Source organism: Microcaecilia unicolor, chromosome 2 (assembly GCF_901765095.1).
Source record: "Microcaecilia unicolor chromosome 2, aMicUni1.1, whole genome shotgun sequence".
In the NCBI taxonomy this organism is placed as follows: domain Eukaryota; kingdom Metazoa; phylum Chordata; class Amphibia; order Gymnophiona; family Siphonopidae; genus Microcaecilia; species Microcaecilia unicolor.
Window position 1 is genome coordinate 504,752,607 of NC_044032.1, and position 22,539 is coordinate 504,775,145.

The 22,539-nt window shown below is 47.3% G+C and overlaps 1 protein-coding gene across 1 annotated transcript in view; it reads left to right on the plus strand.

Moving 5' to 3' along the window:
* The window catches only part of LYAR (Ly1 antibody reactive), a 72,226-nt gene that overhangs the window by 9,313 nt on the left and 40,374 nt on the right, over positions 1–22,539 (plus strand). The window contains exon 3 of the mRNA XM_030192597.1: positions 14,350–14,464. Coding sequence (XP_030048457.1) covers positions 14,350–14,464 — 115 coding nt within the window. The remainder of the gene's footprint in view (positions 1–14,349; positions 14,465–22,539) is intronic.

Sequence of the window (22,539 nt, forward strand, 5' to 3'; positions counted from 1 at the left end):
AGAGGACGTCTTTCCCTCTTTCTAGAGGAGTGGACCAAGATTACCTCAGATCAGTGGGTCCTGGACCTGATCAGAGAAGGTTACCGACTGGAATTTGGTGCCCCGGTGAGAGACATGTTTGTGGAGTCCTGATGCAGCACTGGCATAAAACGGGCGGCGGTAGAGGAGACCTTACAAATCTTGCTGCACCTCGGAGCGGTGATCCCGGTGCCTCCCGCCAAACGCGGCTGCGGCTGCTATTCCATTTATTTTGTCGTGCCTCGAAAAGGTGGGTCTTTCAGACCAATCCTCGACTTACGAAGAGTCAACGAGGCTTTCAGAGTACGACATTTTCGCATGGAAACTCTGCGTTCCGTCATTGCGGTGGTACAGCCAGGAGAGTTTCTCACGTCTCTGGACCTAAAAGAAGCTTATTTGCACATTCGTATCTGGCCTCCACACCAGCGATTCCTCTGCTTTGCGGTGTTGGGAAAGCATTTCAGTTTCAGGCCTTGCCTTTCGGCTTAGCCACAGCTCCCCGTACCTTTTCCAAGGTAATGGTGGTAGTAGCTGCCTCTCTCAGGCGAGAGGGTATCAAAGTTCACCCTTATCTCGATGACTGGCTCATCAGAGCGGACTCGGCAACCGAGAGTCATCTTGCCACAGCCAGAGTGGTGGTGTTCATGCAGGCGCTAGGCTGGGTGGTCAGTATACCCAAAAGTCACCTGACCTCCTCTCAGTCTCTCGAGTATTTGGGGGTCCGGTTCGACTCGGCCTTGGGGTTTGTCTTTCCCCCCTACCAAAGGTGGTGCAAGCTTTAGAATCAGGTCCGTCTGCTCCTGCGGATGCCTCGCCCGCGAGCTTGGGACTTTGCCCAGCTGCTGGGGTCGATGAAGGCCACCTTGGAGGTGGTGCCTTGGGCGAGAGCGCATATGAGGCCTCTACAGATTGCCATGCTTCAACAATGGTCTCTGATGTCCCAGGAATATCAGCGCAGACTAACATTGCTCCTTGCGGCGCAGCTCAGTTTGGAGTGGTGGCTCTCAGACAGAATGCTGCGCCAAGGAAACCCTCTGGTGTTTCCTTCCTGATGCCTGGTGATAAGATGCCAGCCTTCTAGGCTAGGGAGCGCATTGCCAAGGAAGCTATGCTCAGGGTCTGTGGACACCCGTGGAAGTGGGGTGGTCTATCAATCACTTGGAACTGAGAGTGATATTCCAGGCTCTTATGGCCTTTCAAAAGACTCTGAAGGGGCTTGCTGTCCGGGTTCTGTCAGACAACACGATAGTGGTGGCATACATAAATCGTCAGGGCAGCACTCAGTGCAGGGCCCTGGCCGAGGAGGCCGTTCAGATTTGCCACTGGGCCGAGCTCCACCTGCAGCTTCTGTCAGCAGCTCACATAGCAGGTCAGAGCAACGTGCAAGCCGATTTTCTCAGCAGGCATCAAATCGACCCGGCGGAATGGGAACTGGCAGAAGTAGTTTTTCTTCAGATTTGTGCCAAATGGGGGACTCCCAGTATGGATCTAATGGTGTCAAGTGCAAACGCCAAAGTACCTCGCTTTTTCAGCAGAAGGAGAGAGCCTCACTCGGCAGGGTTGGATGCTGTGGCTCAACCCTGGCTCTCGGGCCTCCTGTATGTGTTCCCTCCTTGGCCCTTGATAGGACGAGTCCTACTGCGGATTCGACAGCACCGATGTCTGGTGATTCTCATCGCTCCAGATTGGCCAAGGCGTCCATGGTATGCGGATCTCCGCCGGATGTTGGTGGATGCTCCGGTACATTTGCCTCTGGTGTCGAACCTGTTGGTTCAGGGTCCGGAGTCTATTGTGTAAACGCAGCTCATTCAATCTGCTTTTCAGCATTTTACAAGTGCTGTTCCCGTCTCCTGTTGGGCACAACAGTGGATACATTGCTCTCACACACACTGTTCCTGCCAGGACAAATTGGCAGTTAGAATTCTCTCTTCTCTCTCAATTCACTCAGAGAAATAACATAAATTCCCTGCTGGTAAGAACGCCTCTGACTGTATGCTGCCGGCTGCAGGAGCCTGTAAGTGTGACCCGGGGGGAGGAGGAAGGAGAGGGAGAAAAGCCTTGCATTTAGTGGGAACACTGGTTGTGACTGGGAATTCTACTACTACTACTACTACTTAACATTTCTAGAGCGCTACTAGGGTTACGCAGCGCTGTACAATTTAACAAAGAGAGACAGTCCCTGCTCAAAGAGCTTACAATCTAATAGACAAGTGAACGGTCGGTCCGATAGGGGCAGTCAAATTGGGGCAGTCTGGATTCACTGAACGGTAAGGGTTAGGTGCCGAACGCAGCATTGAAGAGGTGGGCTTTAAGCAAAGACTTGAAGACGGGCAGGGAGGGGGCTTGGCGTAAGGGTTCAGGAAGGTTGTTCCAAGCATAGGGTGAGGCGAGGCAGAATGAGCGGAGCCTGGAGTTGGCGGTGGTGGAGAAGGGTACTGAGAGGAGGGATTTATCCTGTGAACGGAGGTTACGGGCGGGAACGTAAGGGGAGATGAGGTAGAGAGGTAGTGAGGGGCAGCAGACTGAGTGCATTTGTAGGTAAGAAGGAGAAGCTTGAATTGAATGCGGTATCTGATCGGAAGCCAGTGAAGTGACCTGAGGAGAGGGGTGATATGAGTATATCGGTTCTGGCGGAATATGAGACGTGCAGCAGAGTTCTTAGATGGCTAAGTGGGAGGCCGGTGAGGAGTAAGTTGCAGTAGTCCAGGCGAGAGGTAATGAGAGCGTGGACGAGAGTTCGGGTGGTGTGTTCAGAGAGGAAAGGGCGAATTTTGCTGATGTTAAAGAGGAAGAAGCGACAGGTCTTGGCTATCTGCTGGATATGCGCAGAGAAGGAGAGAGAGGAGTCAAAGATGACTCCGAGGTTGCGGGCAGATGAGACGGGGAGGATGAGGGTGTTATCAACTGAGATAGAAAGTGGAGGAAGAGGAGAAGTGGGTTTTGGTGGAAAGACGATAAGCTCGGTCTTGGACATGTTCAGTTTCAGGTGGCGGTTGGACATCCAGGCAGCAATGTCGGATAAGCAGGCCGATACCTTTGCCTAGGTCTCCGCGGTGATGTCTGGTGTGGAGAGATACAGTTGGGTGTCATCAGCATAGAGATGATACTGGAAACCATGAGATGAGATCAGGGAGCCCAGGGAAGAGGTGTAGATTGAGAAGAGAAGGGTCCAAGGACCGATCCCTGGGGAACACCAACAGATAAGGGGATGGGGGTGGAGGAAGATCCATGAGAGTGAACTTTGAAGGTGCGGTGGGAGAGATAGGAGGAGAACCAGGAGAGGACAGAGCCCTGGAACCCAAATGAGGACAGTGTGGCAAGAAGTAAGTCATGATTGACAGTGTCAAAAGCGGCGGATAGATCCAGGAGGATGAGGATGGAGTAGTGGCCTCTGGATTTGGCAAGGAACAGGTCATTACAGACTTTAGAAAGTGCTGTTTCTGTCGAGTGAAGAGGGCGAAAACCGGATTGAAGCGGATCAAGGATGGCATGAGAGGAGAGAAAATCAAGGCAGCGGCTGTGGACTGCGCGCTCAAGTGTCTTGGAGAGGAAGGGTAGGAGGGAGATGGGGCGGTAGTTGGAGGGACAGGTAGGGTCTAGTGATGGTTTTTTGAGGAGTGGCGTGACTACAGCATGCTTGAAGGTGTCGGGGACAGTTGCAGTGGAGAGAGAGAGGTTGAGGATATGACAGATGGAGGGGGTGATAGTAGGAGAGATGGTGTTAAGTAAGTTGGTGGGGATGGGATCAGAGGACAAGTGGTGCATTTTGAGGAGGAAATAAGGCGGGCGGTTTCCTCCTCGGAGATATCAGGAAAGGAGGAGAAGGAGGTCTGGGTTGGTTGGTTGAGGGAGAGGGTTGAAGGGTGAAGAGGAGGAGGTGGCTTGGTAGTGAACTCAAGGTTGATCTTTTGCACCTTGTCGCGGAAGTAGTCAGCCAGTGATTGAGGAGAGAGTGACGGGGGGGTGGGAGCGGAGGGCACTTTGAGGAGGGAGTTAAGGGTGGCGAAGAGACGACGAGGGTTAGAGCTGAGAGAATTAGTCAATTGGGTGTAATAGTCCTGTTTGGCAAGGAATAGTGAGGACTGGAAGGAGGATAGCATGAATTTGTAGTGAAGGAAATCTGAATGGGTGCGAGATTTCCTCCAGAGGCGTTCAGCAGATCGGGCGCAGGAGCAAAGGTAACGGATGCAAGGGGTCAGCCAGGGCTGGGGATTAGTACGCCTTGTGGGACGGGAGGTGGATGGTGCAAGGGTGTCCAGAGCAGAGGAAAGAGTGGCATTGTAAGCGGAGACAGCCTCGTCAACAGACTCAGAGGACATGATGGAGGGGAGGAGATTAGAAATACTAGATGATAAGGTGGGAGGGTCAATAGTCTGGAGATTCCTGGAAGTAGTGGTTAATGTTGGGCGGGGCTGAGGGGGAGGGTGAAGAAGTGTGAAGGTGATCAGGTGATGATCAGAGACAGGAAGAGCTGAGGTGTGGAAATTGGAGGGTGAGCCGGAAGAGGAGAGGACGAGGTCAAGGCAATGGCCATCACGGTGAGTAGGGGTGGTGGAACATAGCTGGAGGTTGAAGGAGGATGTTAGAGTGAGGAACTGAGAAGCGTGAGAGTTGGACAGGTCATCAACGTGTATGTTGAAGTCTCCGAGAATGAGGGATGGAGATGAGGGGTCAAGAAAAACAGAAAGCCAGGCATCGAAGTCGGTGATGAAGGAAGCGAGGGATTTATCAGGGGGGCGGTAAATGACTGCCACTCTGAGTGGCAACGGGTAGAATAGACGGATGGAGTGGACTTCAAAGGATGAGAAGCAGTGAGACTGTGGTAGGAGGAGGGGTTGGAAGCTACAGGAGGGCGAGAGTAGTAACCCGACGCCTCCTCCACGGCCAACTAGGCGGGGAGTATGGGAGAAGAGATAGCCTCCATGGCATAGAGCCGCAACTGAGGCAGAGTCGTCAGGGGAGAGCCAGGTTTCAGTTAGGGCAAGCAGGTGAAGGGAATGAGAGATGAAGAGATCGTGAGTGAAGGGAAGTTTGTTGCAGACCGAGTGGGCATTCCACAGTGCACATGAGAAGGGGAGGGAAGAGGGGGGGAGGAGGGGAATAGATATGAGATTGGAGACATCCCGGAAACGTTTGCATGGATAGGACGAGGACAGGTGTGGGGGACCTGGATTGGGATTGATGTCTCCTGCGGATAGCAGGAGGAGGAGCAAGAGAGTGCGGAGGAGGGTGGGGGAGGTAGGGCGACGAAGGCGACGAAGACGGGATGCGCTTAGGAGGAATGGGGATGGGTTAATGGCAGGAAGGAAGTGTTGAAGGTTGAGAGCTAGGAAGGAGGAGGGGGACAGAAGAGATGGTGAGGTGGTGAGGGACGGGGGTGAGTAGGGTATTGCAGTAGTGAGCAAGATGGGAGAGGACATGGGTGGGCAGTGAGTTCCAGTGGTAGACAGCGGTAGGGGGAGGCGAAAAAGATTAGGAAGGGACAGGGCAAGGAAGAGAATGTGTAAAGGGGCCATAAGTAGTAACTGAGGTGTTACGGGTATATATGTAGTGACTGAGGTGTTAAGCGATAGATAGAACGGCAGAGCTGGATTAGAGGCTTAAAACTGGAATGGTAGGCAGCAGGCAGGTAGGCACTGCCCAGTAAGAACAAGTCACACCCACTATGTTTGAAAAATGTGGGAGGAAAGGAGGTGAAGAGCCTGAACACAGAGACAGAGCAGTTATCTGCAGGCAGATTAGGTTGCTTGGGAGGGTATATAAGAACTATCACCCTAGGGGTGGGTGGGTAGAGGGGTGGGTGGGAGGGATCTAAGTCTAAAATGTACAGACAGAGCTGCAGCACAGCCAGTTAATCTGTAAAAAAGGTGGATTTCTCAAGAAAAACTGGTATAGAAGGCTGCCCCTCTAACAGAGAATCAGGTCACACCCACTAAGTTTGAATTTGTGGGGGAGATTCAGAGACAGAGCTGCTAAGTCTAAAATGTACAGACAGAGCTGCAGCACAGCCAGTTAATCTGTAAAAAAGGTGGATTTCTCAAGAAAAACTGGTATAGAAGGCTGCCCCTCTAACAGAGAATCAGGTCACACCCACTAAGTTTGAATTTGTGGGGGAGATTCAGAGACAGAGCTGCTAAGTCTAAAATGTACAGACAGAGCTGCAGCACAGCCAGTTAATCTGTAAAAAAGGTGGATTTCTCAAGAAAAACTGGTATAGAAGGCTGCCCCTCTAACAGAGAATCAGGTCACACCCACTAAGTTTGAATTTGTGGGGGAGATTCAGAGACAGAGCTGCTAAGTCTAAAATGTACAGACAGAGCTGCAGCACAGCCAGTTAATCTGTAAAAAAGGTGAATACAGCCAAGCATGGATGGGGGAAGGAGGAAAGGGAGAGGAGTCAAGTCATTGTGCAATGGTGATATCTAGCAACCATATTTAGAGCCTATGATTTCAGGGTTCTGAATGGAGCCCTGGTCCATGAACCTTGCTGAGGTCGGTCACTACAATGACTAACCTAAGAGTTGGGAGAGGATTTAAAATAGTGGAGCAGCAGAAAAAAGTCAGGTTAAAAAAATGCAGATCTGCCAGTTTGAAAATACTCAGAACATCAGAACACAAGAATGGAGTGTAACTCACAAATGAGGATTGTCCAGTGCCAAGACTAAACAAGGGTCTGCCTGGGACCTAATAAGGCTGAGTTTTAATGGTCTGTTTCCCTCTGTATATCTTCCTTACCCTTGCTGTCTCTAGATCCCTATTTTCCCTTTACTAGCATTGAAATTATTTGAAATTGAAATACAGGGAGGAAGTGATGTCACCGAACAGCATGGCTGCTTGAGTGCTGAGCTCCCGCTCACCCACACCAAAAACGTGGTGATTCCCTGGCATTTAATGACATTATTGCCGTAAAAAAGATGGTGGGAGATTGCTAACAGCTGCTTTAATATAAGATGAGTTCCCGACCAGAATCGATGGACTTATCTTGCTATGCTTTCTCTGGCGGGGTAACATCGCAGTGTGCACGCAGTCACGGGCTGGAGGCCCCACGAGACCCGGCTGTTTCCCAGAGCTCATCCCCGAGGGATTTGTTCGCTTTGGGGGATGGGCCGGAAGGATCAAGAGACTAAATCTCCCTGAGTTGAAAGACTTACTGCAGAAAATTCGATCAGATTTAAAAGCGAGGCGGGTCGATTTAGTTACGCTGGGAGCGGCGACATCCGAGAACTGTGCAGTAGATTAGAAGAGGCAGAGACCCAGCTGGAAGAGCATTCTGAAAAGTTTATCTCAGTGGATCAAAGACTTGCAGACCTTAATGTGGGACAGCAGTCTCTGCAGGACAAGCTTGAGGATTTAGAGAACCGCAGCCATCATCGAAATGTGCGCTTTTGGGGTCTCCCGGAGACTCTCTTATATCAGGACAGTGAATCTGTTGTTCAGAGATTGGTAAGCTCTCTGCTGGTGGGTGCAGGGACCCCGATTGAGGCTAACATGGTCCTGCTGGCGAGGGCGCAAAGAGCGCTGGGACCGATGCACAACAACCTAGCTACAGATATAATTGTCTGCTTTCAGGACTATAAAATCATGGACCCAAGTTTTAAAGGCAGCACAACAAGCACAAAACTTTCAATGCGATTCCTACAATATAGAAATTTATCAAGATTTGGTGGCTGCCACATTGAGACGTTGAGCGGTGTTGAAGCCGGTTAACAGGAAGTTAAATGAGATGGGCCTCCGCTACAGGTGGTGCCACCCTTTTGCCTTAATTTTCTACAAACATGGTTGTCAACACTAGGTCAAGTCACTTGTAGAGGCGTGAGAGGTCCTGCCAGAGGGAGAATCAACATCACAGAGGCCAACTTTAAAGTCTACAGGTGCTGCTTCTGTCGGCCCCCCCCCCCCCTCAAAGTGGCAGCGAGTTATGAAAGGTCATTAGCGACAGCGATCAGCGAGTCTTTTTTAAATGCTGTGTTTTCCCTATTTTTTTCCTGCTTGTTATGATGGGGGACATCAGCGCTTGCATACTTGATGCTTGTGTGATGACATTCTTGAGAGTACTCCCTCCGAAGAGTTTTGTTGGTGTCACAATTGGTTGGGGTCTCATAGTTCAATAGTTTTGTGTATATGAGATCTATTTTGCATTATTGTGTTAATATGTTGATAAATGTGTGGGTTGGGCGTGGGTCTTATGCTTGCCTTGCACTTCCTCTGGTGACATCCCACTTTTTAGGTGGATACTGGGGAGGATTCACGGAGGGTGAGGATTGGAGGGTGGGCTAAGGAGAGGATTGAGGGAGTGGGTTCAAGGGTTTTTGTTTGAGAAGGGAATATGATAAGGGGTAGTTTGGAAGAGGGGAGCGGTTTTTGGTGTGTGAATGTCTTGGGTGACTAGTATTTCCTTGGTGCTTCTGAACACTAGGGGGCTGAATAGTCCACAAAAGTGGCAGCTCCTGTTCCGGGAGCTACTCCGCCTTAGTGTGGATGTGGCCCTGGTGCAGGAGACCCATTTAAAAGCCTGTTCATGAGCACTTGTGTTGTCATCATAAATATCCTAACTTGTATTTTGCTTCTAATACTGATAATACCAAGACCCGGGGAGTCTTGGTTGCTTTCAATGATTTCAAACCATGGCAGATTTTGAGGGTTGTCAAAGATAAGGGGGGCTGATATATATTAGTGGTGTTCAAGTTGGGGGCTGTACATATACTCTGGTGAATGTCTATGGTCCAGATGCAGATCATGGGGAACATTTCTTCAACTTGGACCAATTGTTGTTGAAGCATGGGGAAGGGTCTGATTGGGGGAGATATTAACCTCACAACTCACCCACAGTTGTAGAACTCTGCTCAGGAGGTTCATAATGCGCTGCGAGATAGAAAGCGGCTACATTCGTTTGTGACGCGCTGGCAATTGATAGATCTTTGGCGTCAAGAGAATCCAACTTTGTGAGCGTACTCATATTTCTCCATAACTCCTCCTCCCAGATAGATTTTTGGTTGGGCAACTACTCGATCTCACAACGAGTTCATAGCCACCAAATAATACCACATATTTGGTTGGATCATGCCCCAGTTTTGTTGCAATTGAACCTCCCTGGGGTAGGCCGCGTTACTTGGCAATGGCGACTAGATGATGCATTGCTTGCGAATATGGCATGTCTCTCCCAATTAGAGGGTCAAATTAAGGATTATATACAATTCAATGATACGGGGGAGGTCTCACCATGTATTCTCAGGGGTGGTTTCAAGGCAGTCATGCAGGGTCATTTTATTGCCTTGAGAGCTCATGTAAGGAAGTTGTGTATGTCTGAGGAAGATCATTTAAAGAAGAGATTAGCCAGAGCTGAGATACAACTTCACAGTCAGGGTTCGCAAGCTACTCTCTATCAGATCAGATACATAAAATTCACACTGAGCTTTATGACCTTCAATTGGCAGATGTTTCTGAGCAACTTCAGAGACCTCAGCAATCCCATTTTGAGTTTGGAAATTACTACTACTACTAATATTTAGCATTTCTATAGCGCTACAAGGCGTACGCAGCGCTGCACAAACATAGAAGAAAGACAGTCCCTGCTCAAAGAGCTTACAATCTAATAAAGCAAGTAGACTCTTAGCTCATAAGCTTAAACAACAGAGCACTAGGACATATGTAGCTACTCTTAGGGATAATAGTGGAAAGCTTCACTCGAATCCTGATAGCTTGCAGTCCCTGTTCCGACAGTATTATGAAAATCTTTATGCATCAGAAACGGATCCTTCTGTAGATAATATAGCCGCATACTTAGATAGTATGGATTTATCTAAACTGTCGGAAGGAGCCAGTCAAGCATTATCTCAACCTATAGTTTTAGATGAAATACATAAAGCAATTCGGAATTTGGCTCCCCATAAAGCCCCGGGACCAGATGGCTTTATTAATAAATTTTATAAGATATTTGGTAAATTATTGTCTCCGATGCTCTTGCGGGTGCTTTACTCTTTTGGGGAAGGGCATCCACTACCAGGGACTTGGAATCTAGCTACGATAATGGTCATCCTCAAACCAGGCAAGGACCCACAGGAATGTGGGTCCTATAGGCCTATCTCATTCCTGGGAGTTGACTATAAGATCGTTAGAAAATTTCTAGCTTCGCGTCTCCAGCGTTACCGTCCCTCGTTGGTCCATGATGACCAGGCGGTATTTATCCATAGACGGCAAACATTTGACATTATTCGTAGAGCCCTTCACTTGATTTATGGAGCTCAAGCTGATGAAACTCCTTTATGTTTGTTGTCCTTGGATGTGGAAAAAAACGTTTGATCGGGTGAGCTGGCCTTATCTTTTTCCTGTTGTAGAGAAATTTGGTATTGGGGGCTGCTTTCTGCAGTGGCGACAGTTGATATATGCTGCTCCATGCGCAGCAGTTCGAGTCAACGGCCAGTGCTCGCTTCCTTTTTCCTTGTTTAGAGGTACGCGTCAGGGCTGTTCTCTGTTCCCTTTATTATTTGCCTTGTCAGTTGAACCCATAGCTATCAGGATATAGGCACACCCAGATATTAGAGGTCCCTGTTATGGGAACATTGAATCCCGGATTTTTTTTTTTTTTTTTGCGGACAATGTTCTGCTCACGCTGATAGACCCACTGTCCTCTTTTTCCAGTGGTTTTGGATTTGCTGCAAGAGTATGGAGCAGTGTCGGGTTTTAAAATCAACTTTGATAAATCTGAGGCCCTGGATATCAATATAACTGGCCAGTAGCTGACTATGTTACAATCTGGCTACCCTTTTCAGTGGGCTACAAAATCTATCTGCTATTTGGGGGTTTGCCTTCCTCGTGACCTTGATTTGGTGCATGAGACCAATTTTCCAGCCAAGGTACGGAAGCTATTCTTGGAATTAGATTGGTGGGAAGGGCTGACGGTTTCATGGATTGGACGTATTAATGCGATTTAAAATGATCATACTCCCAAAGCTATTATATCTATTCATGGCATTGCCTATTTCTTTGCCAGATAAATTTTTTCAGGGCCTGCAGTGTAGGGTTTTTTCTTTCATTTGGAAGAAGAGGCCCCCACGGGTGCGTTGGGCAGTGATGTACCAAACACGTAGGGAGGGTGGGGGGGGGGGTCCATTCTTTTTTCCTTTATTACCAAGTGGCCCTTCTCTGGATACTGGCAGATTGGCTCCAGGGTGTAGGGAAAGTCTGGAAACTGCTTGAACAGGGGTGGGTAGGTCAATATCCATTAAAAGCAATACCATGTCTGCCATCTTGGCTTCTTAAAGTGCTTGTTCGACGATCACCTCCTCTGCTTCAATGGCCTTTGGCTGTTTGGAGTGCGATTAATTTTTTCCGGCCCAATTATATTTCCTGCACATGTTCATGTGTTTTGTGCCTCACTTTGGTCCTGGGGCCCTGGACTCTAGCTATCGTTCTTGGGAAGAATTGGGTCTTTGTGTGCTGGGTCCCAGGTATGGGAGGAGGGGGAGATTATACCATTTGCTGAACTATGTGAGGAATATGGTATCACCTCTGTACATGCTTTTCACTATTATCAACTCCGGGACTTTATTGTGCAGCGGGCAAAAGGGGATTTATGTTTGGCGGAGATTCGACTTGAGAGCGTGCTGGCTGGGAAGGGGGGGGGGGGGGGTTCTAGGATATATAAAGCTCTCCTCTCCTATAATAAACCTATTATGTATTACTTAGCAAAGTGGGAGAAGGCATTAGGCGCCTCTTATGAATATTTGCAGTAGGAAAGGGTGGAGGAGTGGCCTAGTGGTTAGGGTGGTGGACTTTGGTCCTGGGGAACTGAGGAACTGAGTTCAATTCCCACTTCAGGCACAGGCAGCTCCTTGTGACTCTGGGCAAGTCACTTAACCCTCCATTGCCCCATGTAAGCCGCATTGAGCCTGCCATGAGTGGGAAAGTGCAGGGTACAAATGTAACTAAAAAAAAAAAATTAAATCTCTCCTCAGGGTCTCTATTTCCAGTGCCCTGGTTGAAAATGGACACAAGATACTATATTGTTGGTACTATATGCCCCAACGCTTAGCTAGGATGTTTCATTCAGGATCAGCTTTATGCTGGTGCCAATGTAGGTTGGAGGGGGATATGTTTCACATATGGTGGTCTTGTCCCTATGCACAAATGTTTTAGACTATGATATTACAGTTTATTTTTTAGGTAACTGCGGTTCAGTATCCTATGAAGATGGATCATTGTCTTTTACACTTTAATCCATGGGAAATAAAAAAAATCAGTTCACTGTTTCGCCTTGCAAGTGTTTGTGGCTGGTAAATTGGTCCTAGCAGCAGCATGGAAGAGCCCTACACTCCTGGGTTTACAGGTCATTCTACACAAGTTGGATTATATTCATTTGATGTCCAAATTAATGGCTATGTGCACAGGTCAGCTATCACAAGGTCTTGGACTTATATGTTCAATGGACTTCACGCCAGACTGCTTCCTAACTTGTATCTGTTTTGCAGTAAAGGGTTTTTTCTTTTGGGGATGGGGGGTATTGAGACATTGCATTGGGGAGGGAGGTTTTGGCTAATTAGATTGTAAGCTCTGTCGAGTAGGGACTGTCTCTTCATGTTCAAGTGTACAGCGCTGCGTACGTCTAGTAGTGCTATAGAAATGATAAGTAGTAGTAGATGACTTTTGTTATCTGAAGGTTTGGTGTGTTTGTGCTTGCTGTTATTCCTTTTTTCAGTAGATAAAGATGAAATTGAAAATAATTAAGACTAAATCTGCCCCCGCTCCGTAGATAGCACTTGTTATTTTTTGAGTAAGCGCTGAAAATAGCCTGACAGCCCAAAAAAAGAGTGGGATACCTCCCTCTCCCCCCCCCCCCCCCCCCCCCCCCCCGCTCCTTTTTTTGGCTGTAGAGCTATTTTCAGTGCTTAGTCAAAAACAATTTGGCACACAGCAGGTTGCTCCTTAGAAGGAACATTGCTTTTCGCTCTTCAGTACCAGGGCACTATTTCTCTGCATTTTATTTCAAACTACTCCCCATGGGCTGAGCTTCCTCCCACCTATGGACATCCAGCCCTCTAGCAGAGAGCTCCCCCCCCCCCCCCCCCCCCACCCAGGGCTCTGGAAAATCTATCACTTTAGTAATACCCATTCCCATGGGGTATTACGTATGCAAACAGATCTCATTCATATTCATTGTGGGAATTCTGAAAACCTGACTGGGTTGTGGACCTCAAGGACTGACACTGAGCACTGCTACCATAGATAGTCCACCCAGCTTTTTTTTGTTCTTTTGACCCAAACTGGCTGGGAGCAGCCATCGGTAAACACACTTGATCTCATTCACTTATGCCCAGGCTGGACTGACTGGAGGAACATTTCACGGTTTACAGTGTCTGAGCCATAGTGGCATCGGTAACCCATTTGAGATCAGCCTCCATTGAGGAGATTTGCAGAGCTGCAAGATGGTCTTCAGTCCACACATTTACATCTCATTCCTGCCTTGAACAAGATACCTGACTCAACATCTGGTTCGGTCAGACAGTACTGCAGAATTTGGAGTCTAGAATCCAACTCCACCCTCTGAGGTCCATTTGTTTCTATTCCATTCTACACCTTCACAACAGGAAATTTTTAGGGTTCTTTTTTTTTAATTGGTTCTGATTGGCCATGATATTGGAAGTCCCCTGTTGACCGTTGTTTGTTGTGCCAGTGAGAGAACGTGTCGCTATTGGTGGTGCCAGAATGAGGCTTGAATTTGAAAAAAACGCACTGCCGCTGAGCTTAACGTGAAGCTGCAGATTGATCTAACGGTCATGGGGATAAGTTGGAGAACTGCAACGGCGCTAGTGGCGCTGCCCAAAAAGCCAAGCAGAACTAAAAAAGCCCAAAAGATGGCAGGCTGTGACATAACCTTTTGTCCGCGGAGAACTAAAGAAAAATCCTCTGAGGACAACAAGACACAGATTCACATCAAGCTCCCCTAGGAGTGGAATTTTGTATGCTTTTTAACAACTGTGGGGTCCCGTGCGAGTCGGGCAGATAGGAAGCACATGTGCATGTGTGGTCAGGCTTGCCTAAAGCTTCAGGAATCTTTTGAATGGTGGGCAGCATCCTTGTCTGGCTCCGTCAATGACATCGCCCATCTGTGGTAAACTGCTTCCTGCTGTCCTCGGAGAACACCTGCTAAAGTGGGAAACTTTGCTTTCTTTTCATTTATGGAAGCACTGGACTTCTGCATTTTAAAGTCATGTTAAAGCAAAAATCCTCTTTGGTAAGACTTAGATATTTTTTAAGGTACATCTATATCGATGATTTCATTGGTTGAAATAAAAATTTTGGAAACACTCAAAACACTTTTTTTTAATATTTAAGGGGTGATGACTATAAGAACCATCTGAAGTGTATGAGTGAAGATCAGAAATATGGTGGCAAGGGGTATGAAGCGAAAACAAACAAAGGAGATTTGAAGCAGCAACAGTGGATTCAGGTAACCACCTTTCTAAACTGTTTTTTACTGTCCTCTGGCTCTTTACAATTTCAGCAGTTTTGTCCAAGAAAATCAAATAGCTGGTAGTTTAGAGAGATGTTGATACGAGTATCATTAATAAAAGTTTTCCCCATACAGTTAAAGGTTTGAGCAGCTTATGTAATTGCAAAATATGCTTGTACTTTACAACACATATTTTGTAGCTTGCTTTACAAAGTGAAACTACCACATAAACATAGAAACATGTAATTTCTCTTTGAAAATCAATATAAAGTGCCCACTTTTGCATTTACTGTTTGTGCAGATGGCTGATCTGGGGTTAAATAATATGCTTATTTTTAAAATGTAAATGTATGCAGTGTTTTCATCCCTCAACCCCAAATATATTTGTTTATTATTCTTGATACATGCCTTGCTGTGGTACAACCAAAGTGGTTTATGTATTACCAAGTAACAACGAATGATGAAAGATCACCACCATGGATACCAGAATGCGGAGTTCCTCAAGGATCCCCCCCTCTCACCAACTCTTTTCAACCTAATGATGATACCATTAGCCAAACTCTTAGCTAATCAAAATCTTAACCTGTACATATATGCAGACGATGTCACAATCTACATCCCGTTCAAACATGATCTAAATGAAATGACCAACGAGATCAACCAAAGCCTCCGAATCATGCACTCCTGGGCAGATTCCTTCCAGCTAAAACTCAATGCAGAAAAAAACTCAATGCCTAGTACTCACTTCCCAATACAACACAAACAAATACTCCACTATAACCCCACCATACTGCACTCTTCCTATTTCAGAAAATCTGAAGATCCTTGGAGTCACCATTGATCGAAACCTCACACTCTATACCCACGTGAAGAACATGACGGAAAAAGATGTTCTACTTGATGTGGAAACTCAAGAGTGAAACCTTTCTTCCCGAGAAACATTTTCCGTTCCCTAGTACAGTCAATGGTAATAAGTCATCTGGACTATTGTAACACACTGTATGCTGGCTGCAAAGAGCAGACTATTAAGAAACTCCAAACAGCCCAGAATACCGCAGCCAGACTCATATTTGGAAAAACAAAATACAAAAGTGCGAGACCCTTAAGAGAGAAACTGCACTGGCTCCCTCTTAAGGAACGCATTGAGTTTAAGATCTGCACGACCGTACACAAAATCATTCACGCAGATGCCCCACTCTACATGTTAAACCTAGTGGACCTACCACCCAGAAACGCCAAAAGATCAGCCCGCAAATTCCTCAATTTGAACTTCCCCAGCTGTAAAGGAATTAAATATCAGCAGGCATAAGCCACTACCTTCTCGTACAGGAGTACACAGCTATGGAACGCACTGCCCACAGCCTTGAGAACCATGGACAATCTAACCAACTTTCGCAAATCCTTGAAGACATATCTCTTCAACAAAGCCTACAAAATGAACCTTTAATGACACTTATCACCACCCAACCCACCTAAGAATTAAAACACACCCTACACCACCCTATATAACCCTTCCTCTCTAATCCCTCTTACATCTTCTGCTTAATATTGATTGTATCTAGATCCTGTCATGACGATGTCATAACAACACTCTGTAAGCCACATTGAGCCTGCAAATAGGTGGGATAATGTGGGGTACAAATGCAATAAATAATAATAATAATTACGGGTACATTCTCTGTACTTGTCCTGGTACCATCTTTTAAACCTGGTGTGACACACTGGGCAGCATGTCACAAATTATACATCAGTTTGATGCTAGAAGGCACTCCAAAGAGCACAGAAGAACTCTAAAGGAAGTGAGCTCATGGAAATGCTGGGAGTTAGTCTCTGGGAGCCCAGAACTGACAGAAAGTGAGCTCATGCAGAATCTGGGAGACAAAAAGAAAACAGCAAAGACTTGGAGTATACATGAAGGTAATTATGCACCTGGGGCCAATTAAACTGTCTTGGTGATTGGGGGAAAAAGCTGTGACTATTTGCAGAGAAGGTACAGAGACAAGAAAGGAGCAGAGCCTATGAGAGGCCAGGATGCAATACCACAGAGGGGAAGTGCGGAGGTGGTAAATGCTGATTTATTTTCAGACTGTGAAATGAGGTGGGAGCCTGAATGCTATTAAATAAGGAGCTGTCAGGGTTTTGGGGTGATAACACAAGAATACAGGATTTGTTTGTGAAGGATTCTGATTAGAAGCCAAAGGAAGAATTTGGCTGGTGTTTAAAGTGCACGGGCACATAATCTGCACTGGGGTGGCTGTTGCTGGGTGTGGGCACAGGAAGGGAGTTTTTTGGTTGTGAGTTTGGTATGGGGCAGTTAAGTTTGCAGTTTTGGTTTCTACTGAAACAGAGCAGCCCATTTTGGTCACAGATTTAGTTTTGATAGAAACCAAAGATCCTAGGTTCAGTCGGGCTCTTCTCTGTGGATGAAGTCTAGCTAGGGGACTCCCAGGGTTTGAGCAACAGCAGGGATACTGGTTCAGGTAGAGGAGGGCTGTTATTTCTTCCTTGACAGCTCGGAACCTTGACCTATGAGCCTTTACTCTGTGTGCTGGACTGTATCAGGTCCTGCAGGGCCAAGCAGCAGGGGTAAGCCCTCTCACCCCATCGCTCCCCTCCCACCGAGTTTTGGGAAAAAGAAAGCATTGGAGCTGATGCCATTACTTCCCTGATAGGGAGTACAGTTAAAGAGAGAAAGACAGGAACAGGGGATAGAATGGCATTCTGAGGTAGATCATTCTTACCCACCCTTATTCATGTAGTGTCCCTGGAGACAGCTGATTCTCCCTTTTCTGAGGCTAGGAGAAGGCTGCTTGTTTGCAGGTGCAGTGCTGTCTAGAGCTTCTGTTATGCTGGATGGCCAGTGCTGTGGGGCCATCAGGTCCTATGCATAAGCCTGGCAGCTGTTTTCTTTTATACCATATGTGACAAGGATGGTGTTGTGTTAAACAGAAGCTTCCTCAGCGACCCTCCAGACTGGTCAAGACGCGTGGGTTATGTACTCCTACCAGCAGAGGGAGACTGAGAAAACACTGAGCTTTGAACACTGACTATATAACCTGTGCAGTACATACAGTAGCCAGTATTTTCTCAGTCTCAGCAGAGGTAGAAGGACAACCTGTGCAGTCTTCAATAGTCTGGTGAGGTAGTTTTGATTTTAGGGATTAAGGATTTTGGGTTTCTTCCAAGAGATTTCTATCCTTTAAGTACCCTGTACGTGGTTTGCCAAGAAAAAAAAAAAAAAAAAAGAGAAAATAAACAAATAAATAAAAGTGCTTTGGGGCCCTGGGTCCGGTGGGGCCCAGTAGTTCCCCCTGGGGTGTCACACCTGTTTGTCGGGTCCCTCCCCCGGTGCTGCTCTCCAGTACTGGGTTACTGGCAGCTTTGTGCCTCGGCTGCTTTCTGTGTACTGTAGCCTTGAGAGCCTTGCAATTTTCAGCTACCAGAATTGTCTTCTGTCTCTTTAAGGGAGATATATTTATTTATTTGGTGCGGTATCGGTGGCCCCTTTGTCAGCGGCAACTCAGTCAGGCCCGGCGGCGGCGCTTTCAGTTTCGGCGGGAACGGCCGCCATTTTGAATTCAGCGCGTTCCGCAGATTCAGCTGTGGTTGAGCCAGTGGCCTCCGTTGTGGCGCAGAAAGTGCCTAATGAGGGTCCAGGAGGGGTTGGCTTTCCTCCAGAGTTTGTGTGGACTCTTTTTCAGGCTTGGAAATCGGGCCCCCCCCCCCCCAGGGAGTGGAGGGGGTTAGTCCCATGCTACCTAAAAGACCTCGGCTAGAGTGGACAGAGGACGAGGAATGTCTGTGTCAGGTGGGCACGGAAGGCCCGTTTAGTGATGGGGGAGAGTCTGAGGGTTTTGAGGGTCCGGTAGATCCGGTGGACTCACTTCCTGGGGAAGATCCCTCAGTAGTCAGGAAGTTTTCATAGGGATGAGCTTTCGGAGCTCATTGATCAGGTCACATCTACCCTTAAATTTAATCCTGAGGTGGCTCCAGGTGATTCTGGGCAGGATCCTTTGGTAAAGGGAATTCAGCGTAGAGCGCGGACCTTTCCTATGAACAAGGATCTCCGGGAGATGATTACCCAGGAGTGGGATTCGCCAGATTCTCTGTGTAAGGTTTCTAAGGCAATGGCGAGACTTTATCCCCTACCGCAGGAGGATAGAGATTCCTTTAAGGCTCCTACGGTAGATGCAGTGGTTACAGCGGTTACTAAAGCGACGGCTATTCCAGTAGATTGCGGGGCCACACTCCGTGAACCCCAGGATAGGAGGTTGGAAGCATTTCTTAAGCGAAGCTTTGACTTGTCAGCGCTAGCTCTCCAGGCCTTGGTGTGTGGGGGCCTGGTGGCGCGGGCATGTTTTCGCTGGGCCGAGAAGCTCCTGGATGATCCCGGGGAGATTGGAACCTCGGGGTTACAGGATTTAGCCAAGTTGGAGATGGGTTCGTCCTTTTTGTCTGATGCACTATGGACTATGATACTGATCATGCCTTACTATTTGAAACAGATCTGGTTCCCGCCTCTTCTGGAGTTATTCTCCGAAGATCCATGGAGATTGGACTGTTTTCCAACCCTCATCATGCAGAACGAGGGGTCTCTTCTGCATCCCAACCTCCAATCCCTGGCCCTCATGGCTTGGATATTGAGTGCATAGAATATGAAACCTTGGGCTTAGAGGGGGTGTTTTCCGCATCTTGCTGGCTTCCAGGAAGGTCTCCACTGAGAGATGTTACTCTTCTAAGTGGAAGAGGTTTGTGGCTGCTGCATTTTGGTTTCTGAAGTTGACTACAAAGTCATATACTAAGCGCAAAGGAGTGGTGAAGCAGAGTTTCTTTGCTGGCCGAACATCCACTCCTTCGCAGCATTCCATCGAAAGGTACACTACCAACCTACCTACCATGACTGGAGTTGGAGTGCCCATTAGCCCTCATCGAAGAAGAGAGCTGGAAGACTTGGACCTAAATCTATCACTGTCTCTTCTGGCCTGCATCCTACCCCCCTGCCCAGTGGAAGCGAAGAGTGAGGTTGTGGTGGTGGCATCCATAGGAGGTGTTGTCCTTCTATGGATGCCACTGTAGGTGGCAGGTATTGACCTGAACATGTATACCATGGAGGAAAGGAGAAGCAGGGGTGACATGATACAGACATTCAAATATCTGAAATGTATTAATCTGCAAACAAACCTTTTCCAGAGACAAGAAGGTGGTAGAACTAGAGGACATGCATTGAGGTTGAAGGGGGGCAGATTCAGGTGTAATGTTAGAAAGTATTTTTTCACGGAAAGGGTGGTAGATATGTGGAATGCCCTCCCGCGGGAGGTGGTGGAGATGAAAATGGTAATGGAATTCAAACGTGCATGGGATAAACACAAAGGAATCCTGTTTAGAAGGAATGGATCTACTGAATCTTAGTGGAGATTGGATGATGACACCGGTAATTGGGAGGCAAAACTGGTGCTGGGCAAACTTCTACGGTCTACACCCTGATCGTAACTGAATAGATATGGATGTGCTGGAGTATAAATTTTAAGGGGCTTCGATGTTAGCTTCAGAACTTTTAGTATAAGAACAGTGCTGGGCAGACTTTACAGTCTGTGCCCTGAGAAAAGCAAGGACAAATCAAACTGGGGTATACATTGTGAACAATCTATAGTGCTGGGACAAAGAAAGGGGAGTGATTGTTCCTTTAAAAGTCAGCGTCCTTCCTCATTCTGCCCTGCTAAGCGAGCAGTTAGCCCTCTGGTGGCCAAACCACTGGTGAAATCTCTAGTTCAGGGGAAAAACTACTCTCTCCAGAAGCCATTGCAGGGTCAGTTGGACTCCCAGGAGGGGGAGGGGGAAGTGAATGATTGGGAGATGAGTTCTGAGCCAGAGAATGAGATACAGCTGGGGGAAATGAGGGAGGAGGAAGAGATGGAATGCAATAAAGAGGAAGTGGGGGAAGAAGGGGAACAGGAGTGTATGGAAGTGGCTGGTTTGGCTCAGACTCGGAGAGAAAAGGTAAAAGCTTTTGTGGCCTCTGTACTGCCAAGTCTGTGGATGTTGGGGGAGACTAAAGTGAGTCAGTGGAGAGGAGGGTGGTGGAAACAACTAACCCGGAATCTGTCTGCTTATAAAAGATAGTGCTGTGGGGTTAGCAGAGTCAGCAACTGTCATGTGGAGAATAGGACTGAACTTTGTTGGAAATAAGGACTGTTAATGATAAGCTGAACTATCTGTGCTGGAGGAGGGATTGAACTATGTAACAGAGTGGACACCCCGGAGGGAGTGGAAAACATGAAAAAGGACCTACGGAAGCTAGAAGAATGGTCTAAGGTTTGGCAATTAAAATTCAATGTGAAGAAATGCAAAGTGATGCACTTAGGGAATAGAAATCCACGGGAGACGTATGTGTTAGGCGGGGAGAGTCTGATAAGTACGGACGGGGAGAGGGATCTTGGGGTGATAGTATTTGAGGATTTGAAGGTGACAAAATAGTGTGACAAGGCGGTGGCCGTAGCTAGAAGGTTGTTAGGCTGTATAGAGAGAGGTGTGACCAGCAGAAGAAAGGGGGTGTTGATGCCCCTGTATAAGTCGTTGGTGAGGCCCCACCTGGAGTATTGTGTTCAGTTTTGGAGGCCGTATCTTGTTAAGGATGTAAAAAGAATTGAAGCGGTGCAAAGAAAAGCTACGAGAATGGTATGGGATTTGCGTTACAAGACGTATGAGGAGAGACTTGCTGACCTGAACGTATATACTCTGGAGGAAAGGAGAAACAGAGGTGATATGATACAGACGTTCAAATATTTGAAAGGTATTAATCTGCAAACGAACCTTTTCTGGAGATGCGAAGGCGGTAGAAGGAGAGGACATGAAATGAGATTGAAGGGGGGCATACTCAAGAAAAATGTCAGGAAATATTTTTTCACGGAGAGAGTGGTGGATACTTGGAATGCCCTCCCGCGGGAGGTGGTGGAAACGAAAACAGTAACGGAATTCAAACATGCGTGGGATAAACATAAAGGAATCCTGTTCAGAAGGAATGGATCCTAAGGAGCTTAGCCGAGATTGGGTGGCAGAGCCGGTGGCGGGAGGCGGGGATGGTGCTGGGCAGACTTACACGGTCTGTGCCAGAGCCGGTGGTGGGAGGCGGGACTGGTGGTTGGGAGGCGGGGATAGTGCTGGGCAGACTTATACGGTCTGTGCCCTGAAAAGGACAGGTACAAATCAAGGTAAGGTATACAGAAAAAGTAGCACATATGAGTTTATCTTGTTGGGCAGACTGGATGGACCGTGCAGGTCTTTTTCTGCCGTCATCTACTATGTATAATGACTGTTAATAATAAGCTGAACTATTCATGCTGGAGGAACTGATGCAAGTCACAGCTAATACTGTGTTTAAACAGCTTGAACAATAAAGCCTTGGATTTTTCTAAGAACTTTGAGTGTGTTAAAGTCTCTGGAAGCGGGTGGAGAAAGAAACTAAGGGCTATACTGACCCTGACCAACGGAGGGAGAGACTTAGTGAGAGGAAGCCGGTCTGATCCAGGAGGTGTACAGGAGAGCTCAGCTCATGAGAATCAGCTGAAGCTAAGCAGGGACAGCCTTGGTTCCATCTGGAAGGGTGACACAGTTACAACATATAAAGTATCATATAATATGTAAAATGAGTTTATCTTGTTGGGCAGACTGGATGGACCGTTCAGGTCTTTATCTGCCGTCATTTACTATGTTACTATGTTGTCCCGCCGACAGAGGAAGCCCATCTTCAGGTTGGTGTATCTGCCGGAGCTCCACTCGATATTGGTGCTGGGTCTCTAGTACCCCCAAATGGAGTAATGCTGACAGGAGTATGGAGGGTGTTAATGAAAATGGAAACCCTGATGACCAACACAACAACTGAATTGCTGTTACTTGTAAGTTAGATTGACACCTTATCAGAGAACGTAGAGACTGTTAAAATGGATTTTTTAACTCAAATTCAACATGTTAAATATGAAATAAAAATGGTTCAGGAGGTCATGTCTTGGACCTTACCCCGAAAGATGCCTTTAGAAAATATCTTTTTGAAGTTTTGAATTATTCCTCAGACCATA